The sequence below is a fragment of the Carcharodon carcharias genome, chromosome 10 (assembly GCF_017639515.1).
Source record: "Carcharodon carcharias isolate sCarCar2 chromosome 10, sCarCar2.pri, whole genome shotgun sequence".
Taxonomy (NCBI): Eukaryota; Metazoa; Chordata; class Chondrichthyes; order Lamniformes; family Lamnidae; genus Carcharodon; species Carcharodon carcharias.
Window position 1 is genome coordinate 64,493,504 of NC_054476.1, and position 19,226 is coordinate 64,512,729.

The window sequence follows — 19,226 nt, forward strand, 5'->3', positions numbered from 1 at the left end:
CAGGAGAAAAGGTTGGCAATTGGTTGGCAAGGCAAATCTGATTGGTTGAGGCGTTGCCATGGAGAAAGCAATGGGGAACCATAGGCTCCCTATACGCCTGGATAATTCAAACAAGGCTTGAACATATTCATTTTGTTTGCAGAGAATGGGTCCCTGTGTATGAGTGGATGTTGGAGAGATTGAGTAGACTAGGCCTTTATTCCCTGGAGTTTAAAAGAATGAGAGGTAATCTAATTGAAACATAAAATTTTTAAGGGGCTTTACAGGATATATGTTGAGAAGATGTTTCCCTTGGCTAGTGAATCGAGAACACGAGGTCACATTCTCAGTCATTTAGGACTGAGATGAGGAGAAATTTCTTCACTCAAAGGGTTGTGAATCTTTGAAACTCTCAACGCCAGAGAGCTGTGGATTCTCAGTCATTAAGTATATTCATATCAGAGGTTGGTGACAATTTGGATATTAAGGGAATTAAGGGACCTGAGAGTAGTGAGGGAAGGCAGAGCTGAGATAGAAGATCAGCCATGATCTTGTTGAATGTGGGACAGACTTGAAGGGCCAAATGACTTAGTTCTGCTCCTATTACATTGTTATGAGTATACCTTACACTCTTGGTCAAGTGTGACTCATACTCATTAATGTACAACACAGATTATAATGTTGTATTTCTGTCAATGCTTTTAATGGGGGTATGGGTTTGTTAAAGGTGGTCAGGTGCATTCTTTCATCTTGAATGTACAATGGGTAAGTGTAAATTTTAGATTTCATAAATCCTTGGAGTAGGAGTTGGGCTAGTGCTTACCAGGGAGACATCTATCTGGCAAAACCCCATAGTACTAGACAGTGAAATTCTAACTCATACACCATAGTGTGTGAAAAAATTCAGTTTTATCAATATTGCCTTTCATTCAGTCCCTTCCAATTTCTTTAGAACCTACTGTTGAATTGTAATGAGTTGCCATAATTGGACTTCAGACACTGTCACCCTGTAGAACTGAGAGGTTGAGGGCTGGGAGATCAATTGAGAACAGGTAACCAATTGAACAAACTAGCTGATTCTGTGGTGAGGAACCAATCCATCGAATGGTGAGCAATCATGGGGTGATTCATGAATACCATTGTAAGCAGAAGATTGATGATGGAGAGGTAAAAGAATTGTTGATCGACGGATAAAGATCAATTGATTGAGGATTAGAGATTAATGCTATGGAAAGATTAGTTGAATGAGGGGCATGATATCTGGCTGTTGAGGGAGTTGATAGAGAGGTGAGGGATTGGTTGATCAATGAGTAAGAGATCAAGTGATTAATGGTAAGAAATGAGTCAATTGAGCAATAAAATATTTTTTATATTCATTCAAGGGATATGGGTGTCGCTGGCTGGGCCAACATTTATTGCCCATTCCTAATTGCCTCCTTGAACCGCTGCAGTCCCTGTGCTTTAGGTACACCCACAGTGCTGTTAGGGAGGGAGTTGCAGGATTTTGACTCAACGACAGTGAAGGAACGTTATATATTTGCAAGTTAGGATGGCAAGTGGCTTGGAGAGGAACTTCCAGGTGGTGGTATTCCCATGTATCTGCTGCCCTTGTCCTTGTAGATGGTAGTGGTCGTGGCTTTGGAAGGTGATGTCCAAGGAGCCTTGGTGAGTTTCTGCATCTTGTAGATGGTACACGCTACTGCTGGTGTGTGTCGGTGGTGGAGGGAGTGAATATTTGTGGATGAGGTGCCAATCAAGCGGGCTGCTTTGACCTGGATGGTGTTGTTCTTGAGTGTTGTTAGAGCTACACTCATCCAGGCAAGGGGCAACTATTCCATTCACACTCCAGACTTGTGCCTTGTAGATTGTGGACAGGCTTTGGGGAGTCAGGAGGTGAGTTACTTGCCACAGGATTCCTAGCCTCTGACCTGCTCTTGTAGCCACAGTATTTATATGGCTAGCCTAGTTCAGTATCTGGTCAATGGTAACCCCCAGGATGTTGATAGTGGGGGATTCAGCAAAGGTAATGCCTTTGAATGTCAATAGGAGATGGGTAGATTCTCTCTTGTTGAAGATGGTCATTGCCTGGCACTTATGTGGCTTGAATGTTATTTGCCACTTGTCAGCCCAAGCCTGGTTGGTTGCACAAGGACAGCTTCAGTATCTGAGGAGTCGCGAAAGGTGCTGAACATTGTGCAATCATTAGCGAAAATTCACACTTCTGACCTTATGATGGAAGGAAGGTCATTGAGGGAGCAGCTGATTTGGGCCGAGGACACTACCCTGAGGAACTCCTGCAGTGATGTCCTGGTGCTGAGATGACTGACTTCCAACAACCACAACCATCTTCCTTTGTGTTAGGTATGGCTCCAAGCAGTGGAGAGTTTCCCCCTGATACCTATTGACTCCAGTTTTGCTAGGCTCCTTGATACCACACTCGGCCACATGCTGCCTTGACGTCAATGGCAGTCATTTTCACCTCATCCCTGGAGTTCAGCTCCTTTGTCCATGTTTGAACCAAGGCTGTAATGAGGTCAGGAGCTGAGTGGCCCTGGTGGAACCCAAACTGAGCGCCAGTGAACAGATTATTGCGAAGCAAGAGCCACTTGATAGCACTGTTGATGACCCCTTCCATCACTTTACTGATGATTGAGAGTAGACTGATGGGGCGGTTATTGGCCGGGTTGGATTTGTCCTGCTTTTTGTGTACAGAACATATCTAGGCAATTTTCCACATTGCTGGGTAGATGCCAGAATTGCAGCTGTACTGGAACAGCTTGGCTAGGAGCGCAAGTCTTCAGTACTATTGTCGGAATATTGTCAGGGCCCATAGTACCCAATGCCTTTAGTTGTTTCTTGATATCACGTGGAGTGATTCGAATTGGCTGAAGACTGACATCAGTGATACTGGGGAGCTCTGGAGGAGGCTGACATGGATCATCCACTCACCACTTCTGGCTGAAGGTTGTTGCGAATTCTTCAGCCTTATCTTTTGCACTGATGTGCTGGGCTCCCCCATCATTGAGGATGGGGATATTTGTGGAGCCTCCTCCTCCAGTGAGTTGTTTAATTGTCCATCACCATTCACGACTGGATGTGGTAAGACTGCAGAGCTTAGATCTTGGTCATGGGGATTCACTTAGCTCTGTCTATCACTTGCTGCTTATACTGTTTGGCACACCAGTAGTCCTGTGTTATAACTTCACCAGATTGACACATCATCTTTGGGTATGCCTGGTGCTGCTTCTGGCATGCCCTCCTGCACTCTTCATTGAACCAGGGCTGATCCCCTGGCTTAATGGTAACAGTAGACTGGGGGACATACCAGGCCATGAGGTTACAGCTTGTGGTTGAGTACAATTCCACTGCTGATGGCTCACAGTGCCTCATGGATGCCCAGACTTGAGTCGCTAGATCAGTTTGAAATCTATCCCATTTAGCATGGTGGTATTGCTACACAACATGATGGAGGATATTCATAATGTAAGGATGGGAATTCGTCTCCACAAGGACTGTGCAGTGGTCATTCCTACCGATGCTGTCATGGATAGATGCATCTGCGGCAGGCAGTTTCATGGGGATGAGGTCAAGTATGTTTTTCCTTCTTGTTGGTTCCTTCACCACCTGCCGCAGACCCAGTCTAGCAGCTATGTCCTTTAGGACTCCACCATCTCAGTCTCTGGTGGTACTACTGAGCTACTGAAGACCTCACCCAGAGTATTTAAACTAGTGTGGCAGGGGGATGGGATCCCAGGAGTAGGATCAGATAGGTTAGATTCAGATCAGAAAAATGAGTAGAACATTAGCTAGGGACGTTGTGATAGATATGGAGTTACAGGAGAAGCAAAATTTACAAGGTGTACAGCAAGGGAAATTGATGGGGTTAAACGGTTTATATTTCAATGCAAGGAATATTACAAACTAGGTAGATGAGTTAAGGGCACAGGTAGACACATGGCAGCAGGATGTCGTTGCTATAACGGAGACCTGGCTAAAGGAGGAACAAAACTGGCAGCTTAATATCCCTGGTTATAGAGTCTTCAGACACAATAGAGTAGGAGATAAAAAAGGAGGGGGGCTAGCACTAATGGTTAAAGAATCAATTCCAGTTGTGAGAAGAGATGATATACTAAATGGGTCAACAAACAAGGCTTTATGGATTGAGCTTAGAAATAAAAAAGGGGCAGCCACACTACTGGGAATATACTACAGACCCCCAAATAGTGAAAGGGAGATAGAAGAACAAATACGTAGGCAAATTTCTGCTTGTAAGAACAAGAGGGCAATAATAGTAGGAGACTTCAACTATCCTAATATCAACTGGGTTTCAAACAAAATGAGGGGTACTGAGGGAGAAAGATTCATGCAGTGTGTCCAGGAAAATTTTTTCAACCAATTAGTGACAAACCCAACGAGAGGAGATGCAATTCTAGACCTAGTTTTGGGGAGCAAAGAAGGGTGAGTGGGTGAAGTGACAGTTGGCGACCATATCGGGGACAGTGATCACAATTCAGTTAGATTTAGCATTACCATGGAAAAGGACAGAGATAAGGCAGGAGTAAAAGTCTTGAACTGGGGGAAGGCACATTTTTCATAAATGAGAAGGGACTTGGCTGAGGTGGACTGGACAGCACTGCTGGAGGATGAAACAGTGGAAAACCAGTGGGAAGCACTAAAAAGCGAGATCCTAATTGTACAAAGTAGACATGTCCTCTACAAAAATAAGAGTGGTACTGCCAAATTTAGACCCCCCTGGTTGTCTAGAGGAATACAGGGGAAGATCAAACAGAAAAAGAAAGCGTACAATAGGCACAAAGAACTAAGCACTGCAGATAGCCTAGATGAATATAGGAAATGCAGGGACGAAGTAAAAAAGGAAATAAGGAAATCAAAGAGAGGGCATGAAAAAAGATTAGCAAGTAAAGTTAAAGATAACCCAAAGATGTTTTACCAGTACATTAATGCTAAAAGGTTAGTTAAGGAAAAAGTGGGACCTATCAGAGATGAAGATGGAAACTTGTTTGTAGATGCAGAGGCTGTGGGAAGTGTTTTGAATGAATATTTTGTCTCTGTGTTTACAAAGGAAAGGGAGGATGTAGATATAGTAGTCCAGGAGGAACACTGCGAGATATTGGACGGGATACTCAAAAAGAGAGAGGAAGTACTCGGAAGGGTTGAAATTCTTGAAAGTTGATAAGTCACCAGGGCCAGATGGATTGTTTCCGATGCTCCTGAAGGAAGTCAGGGAGGAGATAGCAGATGCTCTGAGGATGATTTTCCAATCTTCACTAGATACAGGAGAGGTACTGGAGGACTGGAGAAATGCAAACGTAGTTCCATTGTTCAAAAAGGGATCAAAAGAAATGCTAAACAACTATAGGCCAGTTAGTCTTACATCAGTGGTGAGCAAATTAGTAGAATCAATCCTGAGAGATAGGATTAACTGTCATGTGGAAAGGCATGGACTAGTCAGGGATGGTCAGCATGGATTTGTTAAAGGAAGGTCTTGCCTCACAAATTTGATTGAATTCTTTGAGGAAGTGACAAGAAGGGTTGATGAAGGTAGTGTAGTGGATGTTGTGTACATGGATTTTAGCAAGGCATTTGACAAGGTCCCACATGGCAGATTGGTCAGGAAATTAAAAGCCCATGGTATTCAGGGTAATGTGGCAAACTGGATAAAATGTTGGCTTTGTAACAGGAAACAAAAGGTAAAAACAAAAAGACTGCGGATGCTGGAAATCCAAAACAAAAACAGAATTACCTGGAAAAACTCAGCAGGTCTGGCAGCATCGGCGGAGAAGAAAAGAGTTGACGTTTCGAGTCCTCATGACCCTTCGACAGAACTGCAAAAGGTAATGGTTGATGGATGCCCTTGCGAATGAAAAGTTGTCTCAAGTGGTGTTCCACAGGGCTCGGTGTTGGGACCCTAGCTGTTTGTGTTATATATTAACGATCTGGACGTGATCGTGGGGGGCACGATTGGGAAATTTGCAGATGACACAAAGATTGGCTGAGTACTAGATAGTGTAGAGGATAGCCATAATCTCCAAAATGTTATAGATGGGTTGGTGGAGTGGGCGGTAAAGTGGCAGATGGATTTTAACATAGAGAAGTGTGAGGTCATACATTTAGGGAGGTCAAACAGTTACAGGGATTACACAATAAATGAGAATATACTAAGAGGGGTAGATGAAGTAAGAGAACTTGGCGTACAAGTACACAGGTCCCTGAAGGCAGCAGTTCAAGTAGACAAGGTTGTAAAGAAGGCATATGGAATGCTCTCCTTCATTGGCAGAGGTATAGAATATAAAACTAAGGATATAATGTTGGAATTGTATAAAACACTGGTGAGGCCACAACTGGAGTATTGTGTACAGTTCTGGTCACCACATTTCAGGAAGGATGTAATAGCTCTGGAGAGAGTGCAGAGGAGGTTTACAAGAATGTTGCCAGGGTTAGAAAAGTGTAGCTATGAGGAGAGATTGGATAGGTCGGGGTTATTTTCCTTAGAACAAAGAAGGCTGAGAGGTGACTTGATTGAGGTGTACAAAATTATGTGGGGAACAGATAGATTGGACAGGATAAAATTGTTTCCTTTGGTGGAGAATTCTAGAACCAGGGGACATAGATTCAAGATAAGTGGCAGAAGGCGTAGGGGGACATGAGGAAGAACTTTTTTATGCAGAGGGTAGTGGGTGTCTGGAATTTGCTGCCCAAGTTGATGGTAGAGGCAGAAACTCTAAACTCTTTTAAGAAGTACCTAGATCTGCACCTTAAGTGCTGTAAGCTGCAGGGCTATGGGCCGGGTGCAGGAAGGTGGGATTAGAGAGGGCACCTGGGTGTCTGGCATGGACAAGATGGGCCAAATGGCCTCCTTCTGTGCTGTAACTTTTCTATGGTTCTATAGTACATTCTGCACTCCTGCCACCACCAGGGCTTGCTCCAAGTGGTGTTCAACATGTACTGACGCATCATCTGTGGAGAGTGATATGTGATAATCAGCAGGAAGTTTCCTTGATGCATGAGACTTATGGAATCTGGAGCTGATGTTTCAGAGTCCTAGGGCAACTCCCCCCCTGAGTGTATACCACTGTGCTGCCACTGCTGCTGAGTCTGTCCTGCCAGTGAACCAAATGGTCATCTTTAGACTTTTCATTCCAGCTTTTTATTGAATTTAAATTTCATCATCTACGATGGTGGATTCAAACCCAAGTCACCACAGCATTACTCTGGGTTTCTGGATTACTGGTCCAGCAACAATACCACTGCACCACTGCCTCCTCTATGCAATAGTTGAGAAGTTTTTTTTTCTCTAATAATCCAAAGTATTTTAAGCAGTTATGTTCCATTCAGGCACAATCTTATTTTAATGATTCATTATTTCCAGCTAATAAATATTCTTAATTCGTCCAGCTAATGCATAATGTGCAAAATCTCTATTTTTCCCAGCGTCACTGCTTACCCTTTCCATGCTTATTTCCATGTTGTCAACATCCTCCATTCTCTCGCTGTGCTGACTGTACACAAATGTCTGTTTTGTTCAAGTACACTGTGTTAACAATCCCTATGAGTGATGTGCACCAGCTGTTGTTAGATCTCTCACTCCTCGCTCTTTCGCCTCTGTTATGAGTGAGTGTATGATCTTGCTTTTGATCAAACCTCCCACTATGTTCAAGGAGATCTACTGGCCTCTTTATTGGCAATGAAATATATGCAGTTTCCACTTAAAGAAATTGAAATGAATAGTGGGCTTTGCATTCGCATCTCATTATTCTGAGATTCTTTCATCTTTCCCCAACATTTAGAATCAAAACTAATGCCAATTTGAGAAAGTTTTCTTTGTGTGGATTTTCTCTTCTATTATGAGAAATAGCCAATGTTTTTTGGGTTTAGTTCCATGGGATAAAAGCAAAATAAAATGGATGCCAGAAATCTGAAACAAAAACAAAAATAGCTGGAAAAACTCAGCAATAGGCTAAAAGATGGAGATAAGTTTTTAGCTTTTAGCCTATTTCAATCCCTTCCCCCTACCCCACCCCCACTGGGGCCATCCGTCACTTGCTCATCTTGCTTTCTACTCTTAATGTCACCATTAGCATCTCCTTTAGCTAATATCACCATCGTCAACACTCCTTTGTCCTTTTGTCTATGACATCTTTGGCAATCTCTCTTTTGCCTCTCCTATCACTGGCCTTTTATCCAGCTCCACCTGTCCTAACCCCCTTAAACAGCTTATATTTCACCTCATTTCTATTTCTCTTCAGTTCTGATGAAGTCATACGGACTCGAAACGTTAACTCTGTCTTCCTCTCTACAGATGCTGTCAGACCAGCTGGGTTTTTCCAGCTATTTTTGTTTTAGTTCCATGGGAGCCTGGTGCCCTCCGATACTGTGAGAAAGTGATTATTTTTCATGTTAGCCTGAATAGTATGTGCCAGTATGCTATTCAATTATAGATGGCATTGTAGTTGAATCCAGTCTTGTCAACACTTAACATGCACATATGTGCCTTTCTAGCAGATTACTGGACAGGGATCTAGAGGGGGAGTCCTGCTGATTTTATCTCACTCAGCCAATTGTACAGAAATCAATTATAGCACCACCAATTATCACACAATTGTGATCAAAGATAGGACCTTCCTTTTCTGTATGGCTCAGTACCACTATGCCTGAGGCACTTACACACTGAGCACACTATTGCACACCTATAGTCAACATGACACATGTTCATGTCAGGTGCAGCAGAGATGAGACTAAAATTCCAATCAATCATATGCTGACCCTCAGTGGTCTCAGCCCTCACCTCAGCAGGGCAGCCACTACTGTACCAGTGTGATACTTCATTCCTCCTATATCCTGATGATCTCTCTATTGAGATGAGTGACAATTTGTACTGAACTTGTTGGTCATGTTGTGCTGTGGAACTGTGCACTGTAAGAACAGCGTAATGGCCCAAGTGGTTCACTCTGTTTAGGATCCTAATGGCAAAAAGAGTGAAGACTTTCATCCCATCAGTCTCAGTGCTGATAGGCCAATTTGCTAACTCAGGTGGAAAGATGGTCTTTTGTTGGATCCAAGTGGAACTGTTTCTTGATATACCGATGATAACTGCCTCCCATAAAGGGCTTCCTCATAGGCAGAGTGAAGCATAGACCAGAAAGGAATCTCATTGTATTCATGTACCTAGGGCAATCTACAATGAGTGCCAATTTTTCTGGTGCATGATGTGGTTGGCAAGAATTTTGATAAATACCTACATTCAACGTGTTTATATCTGAATTCATAGGGCAATCTGGGTACTCAAGATGATTCAGGCTACTACACCTGAACACATCAGGGAACAGCACCATTTTGGCTGAGTGCAAAGCTCAGTATTGAAGGTCATCAGTGTCAGTATAGCCAGGCAAAAGGAGGTAATTGGGGGTAGGTACATGAGGTGATCAACATCTTTTGGCTCAGTGGATAGTGCCCCTGCTTCTGAGCTAGAAGCTTTGATTGAAGCCCAACTCCAGCACTTGTTGAGAGTGTTCATAATCAACCTGCTAATCCTTCCTATATACCCATAACAGGCAGGAAGAGCAGGAGAGATTCCTGCGTTAAGCCATGCTAGCTGCAGAGAGATGCCCCTCAAGTTATAACTACTTTTCTCTCTCTAAGAAGAGAGATATGTCTATGATCCCTTGTGGACTATGGCTAATTACGATGGCCATGGGGTGATCATTGTTGTTACATTAGGTACCTGTGCCAATTGGCATTGTCACTCTCCTTGATGAATTAGTTCATGTGATTAATATCTAATTGAATAAAACCACATAACTCCATCAAAGGCTTAATTGGTGAAGCACAGCCATAGAGACCAGAAGCCTTGGATTCAGTTCTTACATTTTGCTGAGTCGGTGGAGCTTGACATGGGCAACAATCAGAACATTGGCCTTCATGCCCCTCGACATGGGAGAACAACATAGACCATGCCGGATGGCTACACTTGATCACCAGCAAGTGATAACTGATAGAAGGTGCATGTGTATGATGTCAAATGTGGACAGGAGTGGGCTGATTGTCGTGATGTACATCACGGTAAAACAACTCTGCCTCTGGGCTCCCACATAAAAATGCTCAGTTGAATGAGGTACAAGAGTCAGAACCTTCAGGGAAGGAAATTGGGAATAAGGAATAAAATACATAGAATACATAAACTCAGGTTTTCAGCCTTGAAGGGGAAATAAGAGATCAGTGTTCAATACTTTAATGGACAGCCTGGTGACTGGATAGCTGTCATGTTAATATCTGGTGAGAAACAGTACAACAAATTGGAAGCAAACAGCACCACCTGCTGTTGACACATGTAACACAAACAAGTAATGTTATCTCATTTTAAGAGAAACATAAATGTTTTACAAATATTAAAAGTGACAATGTGCTTTTGGGGAGGTGGTGGCATAGTCACTGACTAGTATTCCAAAAGCCCAGGGTAATGCTCCGGGGACCGGGGTTCGAATCTCACCATGGCAGATGGTGAAATTTGAATTCAATAAAAATCTGGAATTAAGGGTCTGATGATGGCCATGAAGCCATTGCCGATTGCTGTAAAAACCCATCAGGTTCACTAGTGTCCTTTAGGGGAGGGAATCTGATGTCCTTACTTGGTCTGGCCTACATATGACTCCAGACCCACAGCAATGTGGTTGACTCTTAAATGCCCTCTAAACAGGGGCAATAAATGCTGGCTTAGCCAGCAATTCCCACATTCCATGAAAGAATAAAAAAGATTAACCTTATTAAACAGTCAATAATCAGTTAGCCCCCAAACAACGTTTTCTGTCTGCGAACAGGCAGCCAGACACGAGTTCCGAAATTCCAAATATGTGGTTTTTTAAAAAAAATTGCCTCCATCTTATTTTGCCCAAAGCTGAAGAAACTAATATTGTATTGGAAATAAGATTTTTAACATCATAAAGGTAAAAATGCAAATATACAAGAAAACATTAACTTAACCCAGACAACGTTATGTCCTCATCTACCTACTTCTTTTCTTCTTATTCCCAGCATAACAGACATTTCAGATGGGAAATCTATTTCTGATGAGCAGCCCTGAGTAAAAGCAGCAGCGAAAGTTCAGAATGAATACCTCTGAAATACTGAAAAGAGCAATATGCTGTCAAAGTAACGCCAGCTCATAACATAGCCTTCTCAATGAAGTATCCACTCTTCCCAGAGCTCCTACTGCCATTTATATATTGGCTGTAATTTCTGGGGACAGACTTGGAGTCAAAATTGGGGTAGATGGATGGGAGAGTTTAGCTACACCTTTTGGCACCAGTTACATGCCTCCAAGTTGGCATTAAAAGAGATTTTCTGCAAGGATAATTCAGGAGCATTTTTTTGGCAGATTTGAGATGGTAGTCTCTAAGAATCAAGTTTATTCCATTTAATGCCTAGAAACTGATCAAAATTGGTCTGTAATCCAGTGGAGAATCTACCCCTCATATTCAGCTCCCAGAACTATCCTTCCTGTTAACTGTTCAGCTATGATTCTAATCCTTACAAAGAATATTTTAATAAGTGCAACCGACATTTTTTTTATTACGCTGCATGTGATGTGTATTGAGGTTTCCATCTGGCTTCTGTTGTTGTTTTTTCTGGAGCCTAAAGCAATAGATTGCAGCTGCAAACTGCGGGCGGAGGCTGTGGAGAGGCAGCGAGGTGGGGGGGGGGGGTGGATGGAGAGGCCTTCTACATGTTCACCTTCAGCTGCAAACTGCAGGCCGAGACTGTGGAGTGGCAGTGAGGTGGGGGGAGAGGCCTTCCATATGTTCATCTTCAGCTGCAAACTGGGGGCCGAGACTGTGGAGAGGTAGAGAGGTTGGGGGGGGGGGGGGGAGAGGCCTTCTACATGTTCATCTTCAGCCAGGGGGCAACACTCAGACTGTGCAATTGCACGAAGTGCATCATGAAAGGATACCAGTGATACCAGTGAAATGGATCCCACATCATCCTGCCAACTATTTTTATATTACTTTTTGCAAACATGCTTTTTCCTGATTGTACATATGTGGATCTGACACCAGATTAAGTAGGAGGTATCACTGTTTAGTGGAACCTAGGAGCTTTCTCACCGAACTTCTCCTGAACAAAAACAGATTAGGCCACCAGAACACAAGAGCAAAATACTGCAGTTGCTGGAAATCTGAAATAAAACCAGAAAGTGCTGGAAATACTCAGCAAATCAGGCAGCTCAGTGGAGAGAGAAACAGGGTGAACGTTTCAGATCAATGAAAGGTCATCGACCTGAAATGTTAACTGTTTCTCTCTCCACCGACGCTGTCTGACCTGCTGAGTATTTCAGCACTCTGGTTTTATCTGGACTACAGAAAGCTGTCTAGCCAAACATGGGCAGTCGGCATGGGAAAAAAAAGTATTTTATTTATTTGTCCTATTTGTTCTCAGAGATGTGCAAGTGGTAAAAGTCATTTGACTGAAGTGTGGATGACTGGAGCAAGGGTTTTTGATAAATACATTCACACATGCATACTTGCATCCATACATGTACTAAAGGCAAAACATAGGCTGCGACGGAACACTCGTTCTGAGCTGAACCACGCTGGGCTCCCTTCGCTCTGAGTGACAAGCTGGCGAAGGACAGCCCACAGCCTCAGCCAAGTTTAGAAAGTTAGAGAAAGTCGAAGTAGCTGCAACAATGAGGATCGGGTGTCTGCTTAAAGCCACAAAGTACCAGCTCCTGGGCACCAGTTTCACCGTCATGGTAACTAATAGCTTATGATGCTTATTCTAATGCAAGCCGTGCTGGAACGAAAATTTTTAACCCATTGTGTGGGAATTTAAAAAAATGAAATTTGAAATTCGTATTTTTGAATATCAAATTGGTTTTTTGCAAGCCTCTTGCTTCGCAGAGGATAACACCTCTGGTGTAATAAACTGATGTTTGTGATGTATGTGCTCAGCAGTTTTAACGCCGTATTGTCTCGGCTAAAGCTACCCTGGGACTAAGTTTTTTTTAAAACTTGTTTTTAGTCGCTCCATCACAATCCCACTCCCCGCCGTTTCCTTATGGTGTTAATATTTTAGTGTGATTAACGTCACCGCAGGCCGCAATCCTCGTGTTGTAAAACAGTGAATATCTGCGAGCTACTGGACTTTGGGGAGGCATCATAGCCGAGTAATTATTTCTTCATGATGATGCATTATTAAACAGTATGAACAGATGGTAGCAACATCGGTTTAATGTTATACTGTACTCAAGATGAAAGTAGCGATACTTTTCAGACAGCCCACTCCCGCGTTAGGTACGGAGCCAGTGTAACTCACACTGCTCTACTGCAATAACTTGTTTCAGAACCAGTTTCAGAAAAGCACCTCTTATTGCACAGTGATATTTTCCACTTTCTACACCAGTCATCTTATGGTTTCTTGAGATCGCCAATTTCAAATACTATGGACAAATATTGCAAAACAGCCAAGAATATGTAACCTGAATGTTTCGATTTTTCTAAGGTCTTTTCGATTAGCTGCTGTCAAAATAGTGATAGACTACAGTGCAAATTTCAATTTCTAATGAGATAAATCTAATTCCTCATGACCTATCTTGGTATTATCATCAATTGACTGGGATTAGACAGCCCCATTTCTTTCAAGAATATCTCCAATTTGCCCCAAAAGCAGACTACACAGTGTGGACTTATTAGGGACAAAGAGGGTGATATATGCTAGAGGCTGGGGATAGGGCTTGAATATTTAATGAGTGCTTTGTACTAATGTTTACCAAGGAAGAGAAAGGACGCTGATAAAATATTGGTAGAAGCAGAGATGGTGGAGTAATGGATAGGGTGAAAATTCATAGTCAGTATGTGCTAAAAAGACTGGCTATGCTTAGAATGGATAAAGTACCTGGTCCAGATGGTTTCCATCCCACATTACTAATGGAAGTTGGGGTGGAGGAAGGGCTTGGTGTAATCTTCCAACCTCCACTAGATATGGCAGAGGTGCTAGAGGACTGGAAAATGGCAAATGTGATATGCTTGTGTAAGAAAGGGTGAAAGGACATTCCTAGTAACTACAAGCCAGTCAGTTTAACATCAGTGGTGGGTAAGGTTTTTAAAACAATAATCAGGGAAAAGATCAACAGGCGCTTGAAGAGGTTTGGGCTAATTAAGGAGAACCAGCTTGGATTTGCAAAAGGCAGATTGTGTTTGACTGATCTGATTTCTTGATTAAGTAACAGAGAAAGTTGTTGAAGCAGATGCAGTGGATGTTGTTAATATGAATTTTAAGAAAGCATTTGATAAAGTATCACATCAAAGGCTGGTTAACAAAATTGAGGCTCTTGGAATAGCAGGGTGAGTGACAGCTTGTATAAAACTAATTGGCTTAAGGACAGAAAACGAGTCATGGTAAATGGTTGTTCTTCAGCCTGGAAGATGGTAGACAGCAGTCTACCAAGGGTCAGTGCTTGGACCACTGCTTTTTTGATATATATATATATAAATGACTTGTATATTGGAATACAGAGTAAAATTTCAAAGTTTGTTGATGACACTAAATTTAGAGGTGTGGCAAATAGTGAGGATGATACAAATTAACTACAAGTCATAGATAGGCGAGCAGACTGGGGAGACAAGTGGCAAATGGAATTTAATTGATAGAAGGGAGATGATGTATTTTGTCTTAAGGGATATATGTAATGGCACAGTTCTAAAGAGTGTACTGGAAATTGAAGGTCCTAGGGGTTCATGTGCATCAATATTTGACAGCGGCAGGACATATTGAGAGTAATAAGGAAAGCATATTGGATTGTGAGCTTCATGAATAGAAATATTGAGTACAAAAGTAGGAAGTTTTGCTGAACCTTTATAAAGCTCTCTTCAGGCCACAACTAAATCATTATTTAGTTCTGCAGAGGAGATTTACTGGATTGGTTCCAGGGATGAGGGGTTTTGGCTACAAGGTTAGGTTGGAGAATCTGGGATTGTTCTCTTTGAAGCAAAGGAGATTGAAGGGAGATGTAATAGAGGTGTATAAGTTTATGACAGGTTTAGATAAGGTAAACAAAGAAAAGCTGTTCCCATTAGCTGTTGGTACAAGAACTAGGGGACATTTAAATTTAAAAATTTAGTCAAAAGATACAGGGGGCATGTGAGGAAGAACTTTTTTTACACAGCCAGCGATAATGACTTGCAACTTGCTGCATGCAATGATAGTGGAAGCTGAGATGATCAATGATTTTTTTTAAAATTGGATGCGCAAGTTGAGGAAAATAAACCTGCAGGGTATATGGTTAGAGATGGGTAATGGCTCTGCCTGTATTTTTCTACAGAGAGCCAGCATGGACTCGATGAGTTGAATGGCCTCCTTCTGTGCTGTTATGACTCAATGACTCAATGATTCTACATCCACGTTCTCATATGCACTCTCCAAAATTAGTGTTCTTCCATCAAGAGCTCCTCCTCAGGTTATTGGAAAGGAAATTAAGTTTCTCAGCTCGAAGATTGCAGTCCCTGTCACAAAAGCCTCTTGGTATAAGTCATTTTCAAAAGCAGTTCACATTTATGTGACAGATACAGTTATAGCTTCAGGGTATTTTTGTCAATGATAAAGTGAACAGAGGGCAAAAGAGTTAGTCTAAAATGCACCAAAAGTTTTGGAGGAAAGACGTTAAATGCTGATTTCTATGGCAGTAGATTGGAGAGTAATTTGGTTATCTGGTCAGTGTTTCTCAAACTTTCTCATTTGATAGACCCCTTTTTCAAATGGATTTGTAATCACAGCCTTATCAAAGCTATAATACTCAATATGGAAGTGTTGAATGTAAAGAGTGTTTTAATAATGCTTTTAAGATAACATATATTTGCTTACAAATATCAGTGAGATGTGTGCGCCTGCTTCTCACTGCAAGGTCTGTCAATCCTCAGTATAGCTCATAAATCATTCTCCACTTCCTCTTTGGGACCTGTACTTCCTTTTCCAACCCTTCGGGGTGGCAGTGCCGGGGCGGGGTGGGGAGGGTTGGGGGTGGGATGGTGGGGGGGTGGGGGTGGGGGGGAGGAGTGGGGTTGGGGCTGGGGGGCGGTGGTTGGGGGGGTCGGTGGCGGTGTGTGTGGTTGTGGTGCACAGGCAGTGCTATTATTGTGGGAGCACACCATTGCCACCAAGTGTCCCCTCCTTGGGCCATGGAGTGCTGGGAGGCTGCCAGGTTTCACTGGCAGTCTCCCTATATTGAGGCGAACACCTATGATGTGAGAAAATGCCCACAGAGACAGGAGATGGCCCTTAACGGGCCACTTGTGGCTCAATTGGGCTCCCAGCAGGTGGCCAATCTGCCAGCTTTCCCACTGCTGCCAAAATGGCCTGACATCAGGAAGACGGTGGGCATGCCTCACTGATGCCTTCCTGTGCCATATTGCCAGCTTTCTTGTCTTCCAGCCAGATGCCAAAGGACTGGTAAAAGCCAGCCCTTTGTTTGAAAGGAAGTAGTTCAGAAGCACAAAATGATATCTTTCAGTAAAAAAAGTTGATGATTCAAGAAAGGAAAAGATATATTTCTCAAAAGGGTGAAAGCCAAATTTAGGTTTCCTTTGATCATTTGGGTTTGACAACATGCTGAGTTCAACACAAGTTCAGCAGTAAGTAGTTAATATATAACTAATTAAAATAGAAAGGTGAAGCAGATCAGATTGGAAAGAAGCCTGGTTTATTTTAACCAAGTGTGTGCTTTGTTGTTCCATACCTCTCACTTAGGGACTGAGTGGATGGACAGTGAAGCTGATTAAAGTATTTCAACCATAGAAAAGCCACATGTGGCTTAAAAGATGCTGGTTGTCCCAACCCCTAAAGCAGAAAACCAGCCGAAGACAGTGACAATTTTATGCTGTTGATGGCTTCCCCAGAATATTTGGCCAGTGAAATTGGTAGACTCTCTGCTTGAATTAGGTGTCAAGTGATCACATACAGTATAGACTGTCAGTCAAAACAGTTGATTTTGTGTTGCTTGATACCTTTAAGTTCAGGGTTGAATTATCTTCAGGAGACAGACAAAAAAACGTTCCCAGAATCCTTGCTCAAGAATGGACTGATTAGAGTCCAATGATTATGTGTTGTCTGTGAAAGGAAGGGATTTGCTGGGCTGACTAGCCGTCCCTTGTACAAAGGAGTTACAACACAGGAGTAGGTAGAATTAGTACTAATAGGAATAGAATTAGTACTAATAAAACTGTTGCAGCAAGAATCATTGACTTCAGAGCAGGAGTGGCAGAGAAAGTCAAAGAGGTAGAGGAAGCAAAAGAGATTATAATTATTATCATTGCTGTCTTCTAATGAGTAGTTTGGTGCAGTCCAGAATCTCACATCTCATTAACTTCCCTTTTGTTGTGTTTCACACTAGTTCCTTGGAGTTGCAGTTGCTGCAATGACCTTGTGGATCTCCTGCAGTGATGAGTTTATTGTTATCCGCAGTATCACCATTGAAACCAACCGATACGCTAGACTTCATGATCTTGGTAAGTTAACTTGAAGACAACTGAAAAACAGACCCTTTTCCCATACAGGCAAAGTCCCTTTATCAATCCTGATGAATACACAGTCTGCTAATGTATCAGTTCTCTGTCAGAACTATATAGGCACCAGAATTTCTTTAAAGTATTGAGCTAGCAATAACATTCATATCTTGACCCATTTAATGCTCAGTCAATGCTAAATTAAAGCTAACTAAAAATGCTATGATTTTTAATCAGGGTTGAACTGATGGGTCATTGTGCAGATAGTCCAATAATAGGCACACAGAATCGCTAAATGGGAACACAATAGGGAACTATAAACTTTCAGCAGGTGTTTCACATAAAGGAAAACTGGCCACTCAAGTCTATATTATGCAAGCAAGTGTGAGTTAGATACTGTCTTTCATAACTGGGACCTGATTTCAAATCTAGCTCATACTCATGGAACGAAGGTTTTCTGTCTATAAGAGTCCAACACGAAACGGATAGTAACTCAACAACTTGCATTTATATAGTGCCTTTAACATGAAAAATCATCCCAAAGAGCTTCACAGAATTATTATCAGAGAAAAATCAACACTGAGCCAAAGGAAAGTTATTTGGGAGGTTGATTAAAGGTTTGGTCAAATAGTGGGTTTTAAGAGGGAGTCTTAAAGGAGGAGAGAGAGAGATGAGAGAAGATTCCAGAACAGGAAAGGAATGGTCACTGATGGTGGACAAAGTGAGTGGCGGATGCTTAAAATGTCAGAATTGGAGGCAGAGACCTCAGAGGTTGTAAGCTGGAGAAGGTTACAGAGATATATAGTGAGAGGTCATGAAAGGACTTAAGGATGAGGATGAGAATTTTAAATTTATATCATTTTAAAAATGTTTTCACATGTTATAACACAGCAGTTGATAAAGGCTGAATTGTTTAAATCCCAGAGGAAAATTTGAACAACTGTCATAACCTATATTTTCAATTGGTATGTTTGAGATGCAGCTTTGAATTCAGGAATAAGACCACTGAGCCTCAAAAGATTTTTTTATATAAAACTAAGTTAAACATTTATTAATTTAGCAACAAATTAAACAAACACACATGTCTACAAATTACTACCATAATAAATTTTAAACAAATCTCCAAATTAATCACTCCCAGGGAAATCTTCACCAAGGCAACAGTAACCCATAGACTTTAAACAGACGCCTGGCAAAGCAGATTTGACTTTACGAATTCAAAATGAGATTCCTTTCGATTTGTTTCCTTTGCAGACAGCTGTAGGCCTATAAGCTGGTTAAATCCTCTGACCTACACACACACACAAACTCCTTTCTGTATATACCTAGCTTCTCCTTTGAATGTAAATTTTCCATTGTATTCCTAGGTTTTTAAATTTTACTTCTCCAAACAATAATCCTTTCATTCCACCAATTTTATTAGTAATATAAATACATTGCTTGGTGTCTCCCAGCTAGGTGCAAGATTTCACTCCCAATCTTGAATGCTTTCTTCAACAAATGCAAATTTACACTTTGCCTTTTAACTTTCTTAACGTTTATCTAATTAACACCTCAAAACTGCTATACATCAAAGCACCCAGACGAGTTGGCTTTAATCCAATTAAGCCATGCACAGATACAAACATAGACAGAGACCCTACTACAATTTCAATTTAAAAATAATTTCCAATAACATTATAGGTATTAATATCTCTTAATTGCATCACAGGATTTGGGTGTCGCTGACCAGGCCAG

At 41.9% G+C, this 19,226-nt stretch overlaps 1 protein-coding gene across 2 annotated transcripts in view; it reads left to right on the forward strand.

Moving 5' to 3' along the window:
- The first annotated feature begins 12,539 nt into the window (after window positions 1–12,539).
- LOC121283056 (tetraspanin-32-like) overlaps window positions 12,540–19,226 on the forward strand; it is a 72,808-nt gene continuing 66,121 nt past the window's right edge. Inside the window, exons 1-2 of one of the 2 annotated variants that reach the window (XM_041197055.1) lie at window positions 12,540–12,745; window positions 17,378–17,492. In XM_041197055.1, the coding sequence (XP_041052989.1) occupies window positions 12,680–12,745; window positions 17,378–17,492 (181 nt within the window). In that variant the 5' untranslated portion in view covers window positions 12,540–12,679. The remainder of the gene's footprint in view (window positions 12,746–17,377; window positions 17,493–19,226) is intronic. The other variant, XM_041197054.1, reaches the window with a different exon arrangement.